We start from the raw sequence: 18,498 nt of genomic DNA on the forward strand, positions 1-18,498 counted from the left end.
ATCAGAAATAATTCTTCAGAATTCTGACCTTTCAACTCTGACTCGTGAAGAAAGATTCCCATTTCATAACTTTATTTATATGAATCTCATTTAGCTTCTAATGGGACTCATCAAAACTAGAACTTAAAATTTAAGACAGACAAAAATGGAAAATTAACTCTTAACAGCACAAGACCTTCACAAAAACAGAAAGTAAGGATTGGAATGGAGAAGAGACTTATGAAACTTCTGAAGTCCTAAGAAGCCTGTAACAAATGTTCACCATGAGTTTTCTAGGACTCCTTACAGAAAAAATGAAATGCCAGGCACAGAAGAAAAGGTTGAACAACACACAACAGAATCTCACCCTACACAATGCAGAGCACACAACTGACAGAGCCTAGATATACGTGAAAAAGGGCTGATTTCCAACCTGCGGAGGCTGTGTGGTGGTGAAGCGATATTCTCCTTGTTTGTCTCGATTGAACACAACTTTCCAAAGGACCATGTCAAGGAAGAAGTTCTGAGAGATATTCCAGTGAGTGAAGAATTAAAAATGACCATGTCATTCCTTATTAATGCATACATTTACAAAGGCTCACACAATGCTGAACATTAGTAAAAAACATGATTTGGTTTTCACACAGAGAATTTCAGTTACTACTGCGGAAGGATAAATAACGACAGGACTTTAGCAACAAATAGAAATCATCATAAAAATTCTTGATAAAATGGGGCCTCTAAATTTTCTACAAAATATGGCTTTTATCTGAATCCTCGGGTCTTCCCCATGTTAAAATAATACTTACAACCTCAAGCCCTTCTCTTAACAATGAGTTATTTGTATCTAAAAGAGTATGATTTCATCAAAGTCCAAAACAATTCTTTTGATAGTGAGCAAGAATAAATTAAGAGGAATTAAGAAAAGAGTACCTAAAAACTGTTTTTTAAAAAGATTTTATCTGAAATAACACTTGAATGAAAAGGTGAACTTAAACTATAGAAAAAGGAAAGCTTTTAAAATATAATACCTTGGATGTGCTTTCTAGTGTCCATAAAATAGCAAAAATACTTTAAATTGGACAACTTGAAGAGATCAGTACCACAATAATCATGCTGCCGACTGTGGCCCCAATTTAAATACCAAGTCATCTTTTAGAAAGCTAACAAATTACATGTAATTTCCAAGTCTAGAACTATTCTCTCTAAAGTACACATATGTCCCATAAATTACCTAAATTCAAAAGCCTACTCTATGAAACCCTTAACTTAAAAATCACAACTGTGTCTCCTTCTTCATTTGCTATATTGCCACCATAGGAGTGAATTATAATAGTAGCTCTGAGAAGAGACTAAATTTTATTAATAAGCAGCAAGTGAGAACTTACTATCTCCTTTCAGAGAAGCTGACCTAAAGGCGATCTGAATAGGAAAATAACTATACAGTATACAATGGATCAAAGAGCACTTAAGGCCTCTTTCCCCAGGGGAAGCTTAAAAGTAAACACCAAGGAGGCAGTTCCAGCAATCAATGCAATCAGTGGTGAGACTGGGTAAATTCAGAATGGCCACTATTTTACACTGACATAAACGTTCTTACTATTCCCATTTGCTATACTTCATGGAGACAGCCCCCTCCCTTTCCTCCTTCAAATGGGAGACTCAGGTGGTACTCTGATTTCATGGCCACTGGTTTTCCAGTTTATGGGCCACCTGAACACCAATCTTCTCTCCTTTCTATCAATTACTAACTTTTGATTTCTAACTGCATATTTTCTCCCATCTCTATGAGCGCAGCTAAGTCGTATCTCTTAATACGGCTATTATCAGTTCATGGAAAAGATCAGAAGAGGAGGCTAAATGAATTTAACTACCAAGAAACTGAAACTCTTTGTGGGCTTCCATAATGTTATCTATCCTCTTCCCCCATTACCATTAAATCACCAAGAATCTCAAAGCAGCAAGGGAGCCATCTGACTATGTGATGTGCTTACCTCTACCACGATCGCTACAAAGGCATTGACAAGAACAATGATGAGCATAGTTACACGCCACGGATATGGTACACACACTATCTGTAAGACAAAAATTGTTAAGTTAATGCAGTTGATATTATAGCACTATATTGTAATTTTCAGATTTATCGAATTCCTATTCTATGCCAAGCACTTCCATACACCATTTCAATCCCCAACAATGCCACATGGTAGATATTGTATCGACTTTCCAGATGATAAAACTCAAAATGGAGTAACTGGAGGTTTAAAAAGTGCATTGAACTGGCTGAGCTTAGAGCCAAATCCAATCCAGACTCAAAGCCCATGCTCTGCTAAATCATGAATTTCTAACAAGTCCCTGCTTTTAAAATAAAGTCCTACCTTTAAACAATAAAAGGCAGACAGTGATCTAATACTAAAGTATTACTCAAAGCCCCACACTGTTATAAAGACAAATTCATAAAAGAACTATGCAGATCAATTTACAGTAAGTTTTCACTTTAAAATCTGTGATTCTTTTCTAAGGCCTATAAAAGACAAGAAAAAAGAAAAAGAAAAACAATCCTATTCATGCATTCATCCCTTTAGTACACAAATATTGACTGAGCACCTAAGACACTGTGCTAAGTGCTGGGGAGCGGTATGATCTAACACGTTCTAGAAAGATATTTACGACTCCAGCAAGAAGGATTTGAGGGGTGCGGACTGCTCCAGTGATAAGGCAAGAGTCGATGGGAGCCCACACTAGACTGGTGGGGGGAATAATAAGGAACATATATTTGGTCTCTGTCCCTGGTTCCCAACACAGGGCTCTTAAAACTCTTAATTTCCTGTGTGATGGGGGAGATAGAAGTGTCTTACACAAGATTCCTAAATTCTCTGGCATTTCATGGATATCAGGAGTGTTTCACTTCTAATAAGGCTACTTTGGTGGGCTCCTGGATGGCTTCAGGATGGGGACTGGTCACCAGAAAGACTAAGCTCCACTCCCCCATTTTCCAGGAAGAGGGGAGGGCCTGAAGACTGACTCAAGAATTAGTCATGCCTATATGATGAAACCTCTAAGGAAAAAAAAAAAAATCCCTAAACTACAGGGTTTGGAGAGCTTCTGGATTGGTCAACACATCCATATGCTGGAGGGTGGTACATCCCAACTCCACAGGACAGAAGCTCCTGCACTTGGGACTCTTCCAGATCTTGGCTTATGTACCTCTTTATCTGGCTGTATACTTGTATCTTTATTGTATTCTTTATAATAAACCAATTAACGTAAGTGTTTCCTTGAGTTCTGTGAGCCATTATAGCAAATTATCAAGCCTGAGGAGGAGGTTGTGGGAACCCTGCCTTATAGCTGGTTGGTGAGAAATACAGGTGACAACCTGGAACTTGCAGCTGATGTATGAAATGGGGGCAGCCTTGTGGGACAGAGCCCTCAACCTGCAGGGTCTGTGCTGGTTCCAGGTAGTCAGTGTTAAAACTGAACTGTAAGATACTCAGTTAGAGTCTGGAGTGCTGGAGAACTGTTTGGTGTGGAACTATCCCCACACGTTTGGCGTCAGAGTGTTGTGAGCAAGAAACAACAGTTTCCTTTCAGGGGGCAAATGGGATTGGAGTAAAGAGAGAAACAGAGATTCAGAATAAGAAAACTGACAGAATCTAGAAACAGACTGGCTATGAAGAGAAAAGGAAGAGACAAGTGCATGTACACATACACACATACATACACACACTCACACTTCTGCCTTGGATAAATGGTGGTACCAAGAAATAGTCGAAGCAGGACTGAGAGAGAACATGATGAGCTTAGCTTTAAAAATGCTGAATGCGAGAACCGATGGGTGAATCATGCATATAACGTTCAGTGTGCCAGTGGATATGCAGGTTAAAGCACAATTGTGAGAACCAGGCTAAGGGTATAAAGTTGGGAGTCTTCAACACATAGACGGCAACTACAGGTAGCCCTGATGAGGATGAGGTCACCTGAATGGATACAGTAGGACAAGGGATAAGAACACACATGTGTGGGAATATCAACATTTAAGAAACAGGCAGAGGGTTTGGAACCACAATGGAGAATGAAAATGAGGAGTCACAGAAGTAGGAAAAGACCAGAAGAGAGCAAAGCATCACAACATTCCAGGGGGAATGTGTCAAGAATGATGGGAAGGCTAACTATCAAATACTGCTGAGGAGTCAAGTAAGACTGGGAAAAATAAACAAATAAACAAGGGGACAAGTCCACTGGACTTCACAGAAAGGCTGTGACCTGCCTGGGCAAGGGCAGTCTCAGCAGATCTGGCAGGAGTAGAAGCCAGACCAGCTGATGAGTGTGTGGGAGGTGAGCTGAATGTAGCCCTCTTTCAAAACCATAATTTGGCTGTGAAGCACACGACATGTGTGGTAAGAGAGAAATAATAAATATGTTTTGTTTTCTTCTTTGCTTAAAGTGCTTATCTAAATCCCTCAGTGAAGCATGTGGGGAAACAGATGCTCATACACTGCTTGTTAAGACTATAAACCATCAACCTCTCAAAGTTCAATAACACAGTATTTATAAAACCCAAATTCTAGATATTTTTTGATCAAGCAATTCTACTTCTGCACATTAACCTCTAAAAATGCATGTTCTTCTTAATGAAGCATACAAGAATTCACAATATAGCATTGTTTATAACAAGAAAATAGTGTAAACAACCTAACTATCCATTAAAAGGGGATTAGCTAAAATTTGGAAAATCCATGAAATGGAATGTTCATTGCATAAAGTTCATGTAACCGAACATACAAGAAAATGAAGTCTCATCTCACTCATGCAATGAGAAGCAAAAATCCTAAACAGTATCACAGCAAACCAAATCCAGAGGATATAAAAAAGAATGCATGATGAACAAACTGGATTTATTCTAGGAATGCAGTGTCAGTTCAACATTTATCAGTTAACTGTAATTCACCACATTCTCCTGGGGGAAATACTATGTGATCATTTTAATAGCACTAGATAAAATTAAACATCTATTTACGTTACCACCACCAAAGAAGTAAGCCTCCTCAACCTGATAAAGAGTATATACCAGAAACCTACAGCCCGTGATACACCCAAGGGTGAACTACCAGGAGCACTCCCTGCAGAGTCAGAACAAGACAGGCCTCATTGTCATGCAGCCAACATGAATGTGGTGTCAACAGACATGAAAAATACACAGAAGGCATAAGGACTGAAATGTCAGAAACAAAAAACTTGTTACTATTTATAGACGAAAACCGTCTAGAACAAAATCCTAGAGAATCTAAAAACTGCAAGAATAAAGTCTGACAAGGCTGCTGGAGATGAGATGGATATCCAAAATAACTGCACTGTGTGCACCAGTGTAAAAGAATTAGAACATGTAATTTTAAACAGATACTTATCAGAAGAACAAAACTCATACTACTACAGGAAAAATCTAACAAACACTTGTCTCCCTTTAGGGTGAGAACTGTCAGACTTTACTGAAAGGTATTCAAGAAGACCTAGAGAAACAGAGATGTTCATGGAAAGGGAGACTAAATCAATTCTCTAACTCAATTTTTGATAAACCCATTGTATTGTAATAAAAATTCCCAGTACTTGACAAGCTAACCTTAAAATTTATATGGAGGAGGAAAAGCTCAGGAACAGCCAAAAAGATCATGATGAACAATATGAGGTGGGGGATAAGGGGTTCTATCCAACCATGTATCAAAATTACGTATAAGGTCACAGTAGTTTGGACAATGTGGTCCTAGCACAGAGGAGAATACAGAGACCTAAGAAAAAAATGCAGCACCCCTATCAGGTTGACAGTTTATACACACACACATACAACTGAAAACTGATAGAGGACAGAGGTATCACTGAAGATCAGTGGATAAAGATGCGACTATTCAATAAATAATGCTCAAATGGGTATTCATGAGGAAAACAGAAATCTTATCGTCATCTCAAAGGCTATACGTAATATTAATTCCAGGTGGATTAAAGACCAACTATGAAAGAGTTAGTCTCTTTGTAACCTTGAGACAGGACAAGCTGCCAAGTTAAGATATGAAAAGATATGAAAAGCACAGAACATAAAGAAAAGAAAACTGTTAAAAAAGAAAACTGTAAAAACTTGTTTTTAAAAAGGATATTATAAGCAATGCAAAAGGATAAGCCACAAGTTGGAAGATATTCATCACATATATAGCCAAATACTTTAGAAACTCCTGAAAATAATAAGAAAAAGACACCATACGAACAGAAAAAATGGGCAAAAGACAAACAATTCACAGAGGAAATAAAAATGGCCAATAAGCATAAAAAATGCTTAATACCATTGGCAATTAAAAAATATAATTAGCAAATTAAAACCATCAGGATATATGACATTTTAACCTACTAGACAAATGTTGGCAATGATATGGAACAAGATCTTATACACTGATGGAGGTTCAGTCAATTTGGAAAGCAACTGGAACCTCAGAAAGCTAAAGGGGACAAGCTCAAAATTATAACAGAATATACCAGAGGACACCTTTGCCCGTAGTGGTAGACCAAGGTAGGATTGCTGCTAATGGTAGGAGCATTTTACCACTGACACTGTTTAGAATTCCCAGGACAAGGTGATATTTAATAGCAGATGGACTTTCAGTGGGCTTTACTGCTGTTTTTAAATTCTCTACAGCACTGCACCTCCCCGCCCCACCGTTGCTTGCACTTGGATGAACTCTTTGGTGCACCATCACTTACTCCCTTACACTAAGAGGCGTATGTAAGAATGTTTACATCAGCACCATCAATCCAGGAAAAGACTATACACCAACCAGCTGTTTACCAATGGAGAACTGAGAAGTGGATTACAGTATATTCCTATAATAGAATACTACATAGAATGAAAATGAAATGCATGTGTCAACATAGTAAGGCTGATGGGAAAAAGCAACTTACAGAAAAATAGAGATCACAAGACACCAACTTCATAAAGTTCCAAAGTAAGCAAAACTATCTTTTAAGATTCATACATATATGGCAAGTGTACAGTGAAAAGTAAGACAACAAAGTAGAGGTGACCTCAGGATGTTTGGAGAAAGGTGCACGGCCCTGTCTCACTGGTGTTGGTAATGCTTTTTTTAGGCTAGATAATAGAGCCTTGGGTGTTTTTTTATTACTATTATGCTTAACAACTTTAATTTGTGTGCACATTCTTTTGTATAAAATAAGTATTTCATTTTTCATAAAGTTTCTAAAGAGAACATGCATGAAGAACACAATGGACAGTGAAGATGAGGCAGCGGGTGCAGACGACCCAAGGAGCAGGCTGATAAGGGAGAGGTCAAATAACAGGATCCAAGTTCCTTATTTTTAAAGACCAAGGGACATTTGTTTGTAGACAAAGGGAAATGGAATTAGAAGCAAAGACTGAAGAAACAGGAAAGAAAAATAACAGGCAGGGTAATATAAGTTGCTGTTTTATTTATGTTCCTTATTCTTTAACTTAGAAAACTAGGAAATAAGAGATATTGGAAAAAAGAAACATAAACAGTTCAGTCTCTTTCTCCACAAAAGTAGAGGAAGGGGACAGGTCCTAAGCCCTAGCAAGCATCCAGAAGTCTCACTGGGCCGTTTATACCAAGTGCCGTTTTCCATTGCTGTCTCACCCCTGCTGCCCCAGACACCACCACTCCCGCACAACCAGTAATAACTTGATGTGCTTACACCTTACCTGAAGAACCTGGTCAACAGAGTCAACTGGATGCAACATGATGAATAATATGAAAACATACAAAACAATCACAGACACAACAAAAAAATCTGAAAAAGAAAGTAAAACAATTAAATTAGGGTGTTCCTTTAAATTAAAAAGGCATATAATGTAATGACTGGTTCGCTGTCAATTCTAAATTTAGTTTTGAACACTTCTATTTAGGCTGATTCAGTATATAAAATGCGTGCTCTGTGATATTTCCTAGCATATAATACATCATGCAGGCCCAAAGGATTCATTTACACAATGTGAAAATCATCTGCATTTACAAAAATACAAGACAAACCTTTATGGACATTTATTTGTTCTTCTCACACTACTTTATAGGATAAGCCACTATACAATTCACAAATAGGAGATTATGTATGGAAAAATGAGATTATCATTTAAAATATGTATGCAATGAAATTATCGCTAACTGTAAAAATGCTGAATAACATTTATTTTCAGTATTGGGTATGCTATCATCCTAAACAGAGGCATTCTAAGTTGAATTTAAGTATATTTCTGTTAAGTGAATCCCACTTTTTCATTGATTTCCTTTGTGAAAATATTTCCATAGAAAATGCTAGCTCAAGACCCAGAAATTGAGTTGATCTACTATTTTAAACGTGGGCTAAGCCAGTGGCTTGCTGTGGTAGCTAAGAATGGTAAATTCCATCCATCAGCACTTTGAATCACTTACCTAACTCAAAAATAAAACTCCCTGCTTGTGGTCATTCTGTTAACTGTGTACATAACATACATTCACACACACACACATATACAAGCACACCCTTATATATAACAAGCCATGAGAAAGCTCAGAAACAGTCTCAGAATTAAAAACAAAATCACAAATCCAAAAAAAAAGTCTCAATTATATTAACAGCCCCAAACCTTTTCTCTCTTTTTTCTTGGTCTGGGTATTTATTTCCAAGTTCCTATTAGTGGTTGGCTTCAAATTCAAACTTTACTAAGACCACATATAACCACAACTTTATCATAAAGACTTCACAGTGTGTCAAGAAGTTAATAGAAATAATATTCTGATATATTTACTGTTACACACACACACATATTTACTGTTCTAACTGCTTAGACTGAAAGTTATGTTAACATTCACGCCAAAAGTGGGGAAACCTTTTTACTATGAGCCACTGACCAACAGGATGAAAAATTTGGAACCCAGTTAGATAAAAATGGAATTTTTTCCAGACTTTTATTTTTAAAACACTCTACTAAATTATAAACAAGTAATGCAATATTCTCTTCAATAAATGAAGCAGAGAGTAATACATGTTATATAGTCATTCAAATGTTTATAGTCAGTTTAAAGTGTTTGGAAAGTGCTAGTTGGAAGTACATGAACACACACACACCCCCCCCAGACAAAACCAGAAAAAGGACACACAAAAAAAAATGGTCAGGATACAAATGCCAAAGAGAGACATGGAGGCAGAAAAAGTTTTGTTTCAAGAAAGTAATAGCCCATATTGAACGTTTTTCAAATCCTATTGCATTTTTAAAACAATAAGCAAAAATAGATTTGCAATCTAGTCCTGACATATTGCCAGAAGAAATTTTGTTTTTAAAATTTCAGGCTCGGAAACTTCTGACATTTACCTCAACAGTAATTCTCAAATTTTCATCCTTCTCCTATAACCACCCCCTTTGATCACACCTCTAAAAATCTGCCAAGATTTCCATCTGAAGGAGAAAATAAATACTTGAGTCTTTCCTTTGTTTCACCAGGAAAGAAAAAGAGGCTGGCAGACTTACATAACCACCAAAATGAAAAGATCAATAAGGATTTCAAACAAGAATCGAAAAACTGAGTACTCATTTTAGAGAGGCATGAGTTTCTAGCAGACCATGCTCTCAGCTCCGGGTTCTCCTGGCATGGTCAGTGATTCCTTACTAACCCTACTGAAGGCAGCTATCAAAACAAACTCTGTGTTGGTGGTGACTGGCGGCCGAGGAAGAATGTTCCTCGAGTTAAAGATTTAGATTCTGTTTCAGATGCTGCCACAAAGCTAGGTGAACATCACCAAGTCATTCAGAGTCAAATTATTTTAACTATAAAATACAGATAGGATGAGAATCCTGTAAGGGAAGAGCAGATTTAAGTTATTATTAAATATGTCCCAGCAACAGCATCACAGACTTGTTAACTGAATGATACCAGTTCCCTTTGATGGAATATGGCATCAAAATAAGGCACCATAAAGGATTTCCCTTATATTCCCCTTAGTAAGTGACTCAAAAGTAAAAACTTACAGAGAGTAAATAAATCTGCAATACTTGTCTGTGGCTCTGATATATACCTCTCTTGTTCCTCCTCAAAAATACTAACTGGGCTCTTCTGACCTACAACCACAAATTTAAAGTCTTTTTATTCCTAGTCCCTCTTCCTGACTCAGTTACTTGTCTTTAAAAGGCCACCTCAGCCTGCAGGCCCCCTAGGCATCTGCTCCAACCATTTCGGATATGGGGATGAACTGGAAAAAGATACATAAGCCTGAACAGGAGAGATGCTGGCAGTTCAGTAATAATGCCTTCATACAGAGAAAGAACTTGGATTTCACAAGCAGCAAACGATAAGGATCAAGTAAAAAAAAAAAATCAGCAAAAACTGAAGCCAGATCACAAGAAATCACATCTGGTTAAAAGAGTGTCAGAATTAAGTCCATATTATCACAGCCCTTGAAATAACAGTGAAGTCAAGCAAGAAAAAAATTGCACTTCAGCTGAAAATGGGTGACCACAGACGGAAGTCAGGTTTTACTTAGTCTCAACCAGAACCAGTAGAGGAGAGCAACAGATTCTGGAGAGGATACCTTAAATAGCTAAGACTGAGGTTAATCCTTTAAAATAATATGCTCAAGATAGACAACACATTACACAGTTTAGATACCGAGAACAGTAACTAGCAGGTCTGGTGAAGACCTGTGAACTGTCTACTCTGAGGAGGAAAGGAAAGGCCGACGACAGCTTTGGTAAAGCCTTAACCTTTCCCCCACTCTTCTCCATCCATATTTATACTTCACATTGTTTAACACTTTATACAGTAATACTTTAATTCTATCATTTCTTACTTTCTTCTCTACTTCTCTTTCTTTACTCGTCAGTAACAACTATATTGCAAGATTAGGGGACTCCAATGACTGACAGACAGACAGACAGACAGACAGACAAGACGTGAAAATCAGCAAAGTAATATGCTGACTTCATTGTATTTTCTGGAAGGCATGTCTTATGACAGCACACACTTCTGTCTCCACTAACAGACATGCACAAGCTGCTTAGCTTAAGGACAAAGGTTTGGTGGCTATATTTCTGCTAAAATATAATTTTTAACTCATGTTTAAAAAAACAGTCCAGTGATCAACAACTGAGTTTATTTCAATCAATCCAAAATTAAATGGGAATATAAAATACTTTAAGCCTCTCATTTTTTTTGAAGTTTTCCAAAATAATATAAAAGATGTAGTTGTCTTGCTTACCAACAAGTCTGAATGTCAATTTTCTTTCTGTAAACAAAGTATTGTTCTTTGATAGATATTTTAGCTACCCCTGGGCATGCTCAATAATATTTCCTTGAAATTTTGAAAAAATGAACCAAAAAACATGTACATCAACTTTAATTATTAAGTTCACCTACTATGCAAGGCTTTTTGTCCCACAACATGGTTTTTATACGATTCTCTAAAGTTTCCATTTGTTAGATAAGAAATATCAGTTCTTTAAAAAAATAAAAAGTAAAAAACAGATTTCAATTATTATTGGTTACTTATATTTTGAAGTCTTACTGGTCCAAAATATAAAGTAACAAAACCTGTCCTACAAACCACACAGAAGACTAAGCAAGATAATGTATGTGAACATGCTTTGTAAACTCTCACGTGAGATATAGAGATGTGAGCAGTTATCAGTCCTATGCCACAGCGAAATCTGTGACCTGACATTTTACCAACCAGAACACTGGCATTTCTTTATAGCAAAAGAATAATTACTATTCACACCAAGGAACTGTAAAAGTCTTAAAGTTCTATATGGAAAAAATAATTTTTAAGTTGTTCCATATATTAATTAGTAGAGCCTCAATTTTTTAAAACCAGCAATTTATATACAGTGAATGATTTTTTCCCAAGAACCCTAACTGATCAATCCTAATGCTGTATCCTATTGCCACAGGCAGACAAGCTTACACAGGCATAAGCCTCGATTCTATTGGCCCCTCCTGCTGTGGATGCAAAGGTGACAGAAGTGAAGAATTCCAGGTGAATACTGGCTGGAACAGTGTCAAAAATGAGAAAAGACAGCTGGTGCCATGCAGACCACCCAGAAGGAAAGTATAATACCCACTGTCCCAACTGAAGAACTTCTACTCCTGCTTTTAATTCTAACTCTCTTTGCAATGGGCTGTAAAAATAAAAATTGGAGCCAGAAGTAACAGGGTGTGAAAACCAGGAATGTGTAGAACTGCTGTCTTTAATTTTAAACTTAGGGTGGCAGCTACCATGAGAATAAAACAAGACAGTAAACATCTAAATCACTAGGTTCATTCTACTGGTGAAGACCCATTTCACTTTGAAAGAACAGCTTTAACTCAATTCTTACATTACTTTATAGAAGGGAAGCAGGATGGAAATCACAATAAATGCCAAACTTACAATTCTTGTAGGAAGGTTGCCTGAAGGGTTTTCCTTTTGAAAAGGCAACTGCCACTATGAGGTACTGAAAACTGGAAATAAAAAACACTGTGGTATTTTCATAATTTTGTATATTATGTGAATCAGAATCAGTTTCATTGTTTAAATCTGAAGAATTCCTATATTGGCTTCCTGTTGTGTTACAAGCACTACAACACAGAAAAAAATTTTGTGTTAGTAAACACAGTATCTATTTCCCAAAGGAAACTAATTTTTCTTTCTAGTCACATTCCAATCAGTTAAAAATTCAGAAGGAAGTAAGAGACCTCATTAATTAATAAGCCCCTCTCACGCTTAATAAACTCTTCCCACTCTTTAAGTTAGGGAGTAACTTTAGCAAAGTAAAGGTAAACAGACTTTGCATTTACCTATGTGTAATTAATTAAAATTACATTACCATAATCTGTGAACTTGAAGACATTCTGCCCATAAACAAACACAAGACGCACTTAATATCTTTTCTTAAATTTTTTTAGGTTTTAAAATGTCATTTCCCAAACTGGGGGTAGAGAAGTTAGAAATACAAACATTCTGGCCTAGAAGAAACCCTAGTGATTAACTTCAATTTCCTCATATTACAGATAAGGAAAGCCAAGGCTCAGCAGCAAATGAAGAAACTGGTCCAATGTCCCCATCTTGATCTGATTATTAGGACCTTGCCTAACCACCTTCCTACAGATGAAGTCAAATACGGGCCGAATTACTTTAATTGTTTAACCAAGCTGCATGCAAACGTTTACATACATTTTTAAACTTATTCTTACATGCATATATATTGCACTCACTTTACACTTATTTTTTAATGGATTGACCAACTTACTCTGAATATGGATGCCATTTATCATACCAGTCTTGCTGCTTGACCCAAAAAAACCCCAAAGATTGAAATCCAATAGAGATGATAATCTGAGACAAAACGGAGAAGAGAAGAGCCCCAGATATAAGACCTGAAGGTGGTCTCTGTGCCACAAGTTCCTTCCAGGCAGGATTTAAACTCACTACATTAAGAAGAAAGAGAAGAAAGGTTTATATCTAAATTAATTTGTCACTACAAAATCAGATTCATTTAGGAACTTTAAAAAAACTGGGTTTCTTTCCTAACAAATCTTTAATATGAAAAATGTCCAAAAACCAAGCCAGATGCCATACATATTTAAGTAATCTGTAAAGGCTTTTTCAAAAATGCCTCAGGAATACTTTTTACATTAATCTATTGAAATTCAAAGGAAACCCTAGTACAAGTGAAAAGAATACTAAATACAAGCATATATCATCACCAACCTTATATGCTTAACTAAGAATTTATTTCTGAATCTTTAATTGTAAAGCCACAGTTAAAATAATACATATTTCTTTTTCTTAAGAAGATATTAACAAAGGTTTGAAGCTATATAAACATAACAGTAACATAAAAGAGGCTTTGATCACTTCTGTCCACCAAGTTTCTCCACTGTAAAGTTCTGTCTTTCTCTTTGTAATTAATAAGTAATTTGTGGAAAGACACTGAGACTGTGTAAAAACCCTGTTCCTCAACTTTCATTCACTAGTTTTAGCATCCACTAAAGACTGTCAAACTCAGTGGTTCTCAACCAACGTGATTTTGGACCCCAAAGAACACCTGGCAATGTCTGGAGGTATTTTTGGTTATCATAAATGGGGGCGTGGGTAGAGGCCAGAGATACCGGTAAGCAGCCTATAAAGCAGAGGATAGTCCCCCCACAATGAGCAATTAGCTGGCCTAAACGTCAGCAGGACCAGAGTCTTTCCATGGTCTAAGCCAATCATTCTGTCTATATTAGTAGTTAGCATTTTACTGTAAGGAAGAGCTTTCCCTTCTCTCCCAATCATTTATTTATTTCCACTATGGACTTGTGAATTTTTACTTGATTAAGTAAGTCATATCCCATTACCATCATTATTTATTTTGATGTTAAAATCACCAATACTGAAACAAATCAACATCTTATCTCCTTATACGATATACCCAGGACACAGCATCACTTCTTTGATACTCCTGCCAAGAATGCACAGCCTGAGTCTAATGAAAATACATCAGACAAATCTGCATAACCAGATCATCTTCTTTGACAAACGTCAATGTCAAGAAGCCCCCCAAAAGGCTGATGTACTATTCTGGATTAAAGATGACTAAAGAGATACAATAACCAAATGAAACTTGGGAGCCTGGACTAGATCCTGGGCAAGGGGACCACGGGGAAAAATAGGTGTAAGGGATGTTATTGGGACATATGACAAAACTTGAATACAGGTATGGATTAGGTAATATTATATCAATGTTACTTCTTGACCTTTAAAACTGTGTTTAGCTGTATAAGAGAACAACTTTGGGGCAATATATACTAGAATATTCAGAGGCAAAGGGGGCAAAGGGGCATGATAACATGAACTTATTCCCAAATATTTCAGGAAAAAGTGGAGAAAGAATAAAACAAATAGGGCAAAATATAAACAACTTATAATAAAAGAACATATTTATAGGGAAAATGGAGAGACATGTACTGTGTTACAATCGTTCACATAAATTTACCAAAGTTTAATAAGCCACATCAGAATTTCATACGCTTTAGAAACAGTAATAAAGCAAAATACTCACTTGTAAATACCACTACCAAAATGATTGCCAGATCAATGAAGAGAAACTGGAAGTCCCCTAGGTTACTTAAGATCTACAGAAGCAATTATTTTAAAACAGTTAGTTTTCAGGAACTATTTTTATTGTACCACTTTTATACCATTCCCCCCTGGTTTTATTAGCTTTTTCCTCTCTGGTTTTAATTTTTTTCCCCCAATAATGACAATTTCAAAATGACACTTGGACCTGCTTAAAAACTGAACAATTTGCCTTTAAATTAATGAAATATGACATACTTGCAAAATTCAATTTAATATATTAGTATAAAAGGTAGTGCCCCAAAACTCATCCAATAAAAGCCTTTTGAAAGTTTTTTTGGCAAAAAGAAAACACAAACTTCTATTCACAATATTCAATATTTTTGAAAATTAGTATCTTGAAGCCTCCTTATTATCTAACACCATCCCTCCTAATACTTTCCACAATGATAGAAAGGAATAGCCTCACAAAGATTCTCTGAGATGTCACCAACGATCATGTAGAGAAAAATCTAAAGTGAAAACACTTCAACTATAAAATCCATGGTGTGCGTACAGATACCACTTGTTCACACTTCTTCTCCAAATGCTAAGTTCTAAAACTAAAGCTGAAACATCCACTCTCATTCTGGCCTTTCCTTGTAAGTGTATGGCAAAGTTAACTGCAATTCTAAAATATGTCACAGCTTGACATTTTGAAGAGTTCTAAAAAGATGTCCAATTCATGCTAAAGGCAAAAAAGAATACAGTCATCTTTTATTCACAATGCTAAATCCACAGTGGCTGGCCTTACGGAAAATGCTATTCCAGATTAATGAGACTTTCAATTTTCTACTCAAAATATAGTAAAGGAAAGGAAAATTTACAGATGCTAGTTATTTAGTTCCACCATGGATGCATTCAAAATGAAATATACATACTCGATATCTTAATTTAAATATCTTAACACTAAGTACCATCTCTGCAAGCAACTTCAGTACTCACAGAATACAGCAGAGTAACACTGAAGTACTGGATAATGCTGTACAAAGCCATAAATTTAAACACACAGAAGGAAGTCATTAAAGCAGCACGGCCTTCCCTGTGAAAACAAATGTTGGCATGTGAACAGAAGCATTCTAAATGCCTCCTCCAAACCACAATTATATCTTGACAGATGAACATCAACATTCAACAGTTACAACAAAGCACTTTTCTACCAAAAGAACTAAGGCAAAGCAGAACCGGAAGAAATGGGGAGTAGCCATCAATCTGTTGCTAAAGACTTACAATAACATACCATTAAAACAAACTCCTATTACTTTCTATGACATTTTTCCCTATATTATTAGAGCAAGTTACAAAGAGACAACAGGAACATTTTCAACGGGTACTACCTGATAAGGTTTGGCACACAGGAAATACTAGGAGCTTTGGAGGTAAAGGGAGATGCCACTGAAGCCTCGAGCTCTGATAAGGAAATGCCTCCGTGTGCCCTCTTCAGAGCCTAATGGTTTGAAGAATAAAATTGCCTGAGTTTTGTGCATGTGACTTAGGCCAGAGAAAGAACTATAAAATCACAAAATCTATACTTACACCACAATCATTTGCACCATCACCGCACATCCCAACAAAGTAACTAAGAGACAAAAATTATGTTTTAAGATTTTGATTTCTTAAAATACACAACATTTAACTTAAGATTTTTCTCCAGTACAGTATTATGAAGAGCTAACAGACCACGATTCCCCCAGTGGAATTAATGAGTCTTTTCATTACAATAACCACAAGAACGTTCCTTTGCAAACACCACCAGCCTGCAAGTCAGAGGACCTAGGTCACTGTCCTATTTCTGTCACAAGACGGGCAATCAGTTTATCATTTTGGCATCTCCATTTCCTAATTTTCAGAGCAAAGGACTTGGGCCTGCACAGTCTTTAGTACATTTACTTTTAAGGTTATCAGCAAAGTTTTCTCCCTTAAAAACTTGAAATACAGTTATTTACTAAAAACTATTACAACACTTCCATCAAGCTGAGTGAACAGACTCTACCTCACAGACATCACCCAGAAAAGGAATGTGGATACTGGACGTGAGCTAAATAGATAAGCACATGAGCCTCTTTTAAAGAGGCCCTTTCCGTCTTACAGGTGACAAGTTTATATACATTAATTTTCTGGTTTTGAAAACAAAGCTATAATTCCTAAGAATTAAAAAACAAAACCACCAATACTTACTCTACATTTTGCAATGCTTCTACTAATTGTGTCTTCTGATCAGGCGCCATACGAGCGAACACCGTGCCATGCAGCATTAGCTGGAAAAAATATGTATTTTTTTAAAATATTGTTCACAATGTACTCACGTGAATATATACATAAGCCCAAATCACTGACCTTAGGAACAAGGTCTTGAAAATGCTCCAGTATCACTGAAAATGATTTTCCGTTCATTGCAAAGTGGTAACGGGTCACTTGCAGATCCTCTAAGTTATCGTGGACCAATTTAATTGGAATAGCCTGCGTATAAGACATTCAGAACAATATGCAGGCAGCCAGACCAAGCAACCAGTCGTATTTTAAACATATTTGATTCAAAACTAAATTCTTTCATTTCATATTTTATGTAAGACACTGAATATTTAACATTTATTAGAAGTAAAAGAAAATTCCATTTTAAGGTAATTTATCTTTATTGTTTATTTAAAAAATATAACTTAAGGAAGGATAAATATCAGCTTCAATTTGAAATGATCCACCTGCATCATTTACTACTGCATTTAAAATAGGTTAAATAGGTTAAATGTTTGGGGTTCTTATATTTTAAAACTGTGCTTCCCAACTTTGGCTAAGTATCAAAATTGAAACACTGAGATACCTGCATCTGCCCTAGTCCTAATGAATCAGAACCTGTGAGGAGATGCTCAGGCTTCTGTTTTTATGTTTTGTTTTGTTGCATTTCAATGCACCAGTTTTAATTTTTTCAGAATAAATTAAAACAAGCAAGCTTCGAAAAAAAATTCTACTTGACAGTACCTCCGAGTCAATTGCTGATGAATCACTACACTGTGTTCGGGTGTCTGCATAATGCCAATTTATCTTGGCAACTTTCCCGTCCTTCGGAGGTAATGCTTCCGCAATGATAACTTTATCCTGAGGTAGTATCATTCCACAGTCTCTGGCTACAGAGACAGCAGTCAACATGTTGTCACCTGATTTTCAAAACATTGAAAATACATTAAAATTAAAATGGAAACATGAATGTATTAAACAAGTAGTTACTGAGAATCTATTACAGTCCCCATGATTGGGCTGGGCAAAATAAAGATACGGTCATTTGGGTCATATGGTCATTTATGGTCCTTACTCTTAGAGTTTAAAAATAATAAAATCAGGACATACATATCAAAGGAAGCCTCAAAGAATTCAAGCACATAGACGCTAACTAGAACATTC

The 18,498-nt window shown here is 36.4% G+C and overlaps 1 protein-coding gene across 6 annotated transcripts in view; it reads right to left on the reverse strand.

Moving 5' to 3' along the window:
* Positions 1–18,498, reverse strand: part of ATP13A3 (ATPase 13A3) — a 70,522-nt gene that overhangs the window by 6,820 nt on the left and 45,204 nt on the right. For 5 of the 6 annotated variants that reach the window (XM_072962966.1, XM_072962957.1, XM_072962967.1 and 2 more), the window contains 12 exons: positions 18,079–18,254; positions 17,440–17,562; positions 17,281–17,360; positions 16,639–16,681; positions 16,440–16,549; positions 16,048–16,144; positions 15,047–15,119; positions 13,253–13,430; positions 12,394–12,581; positions 7,697–7,785; positions 1,974–2,054; positions 413–502 (listed from right to left, as the gene is read on the reverse strand). In XM_072962966.1, the coding sequence (XP_072819067.1) occupies positions 413–502; positions 1,974–2,054; positions 7,697–7,785; positions 12,394–12,581; positions 13,253–13,430; positions 15,047–15,119; positions 16,048–16,144; positions 16,440–16,549; positions 16,639–16,681; positions 17,281–17,360; positions 17,440–17,562; positions 18,079–18,254 (1,328 nt within the window). The remainder of the gene's footprint in view (positions 1–412; positions 503–1,973; positions 2,055–7,696; positions 7,786–12,393; positions 12,582–13,252; positions 13,431–15,046; positions 15,120–16,047; positions 16,145–16,439; positions 16,550–16,638; positions 16,682–17,280; positions 17,361–17,439; positions 17,563–18,078; positions 18,255–18,498) is intronic. The other variant, XM_072962973.1, reaches the window with a different exon arrangement.

Source organism: Vicugna pacos, chromosome 1 (assembly GCF_048564905.1).
Source record: "Vicugna pacos chromosome 1, VicPac4, whole genome shotgun sequence".
NCBI classification, from domain to species: Eukaryota; Metazoa; Chordata; class Mammalia; order Artiodactyla; family Camelidae; genus Vicugna; species Vicugna pacos.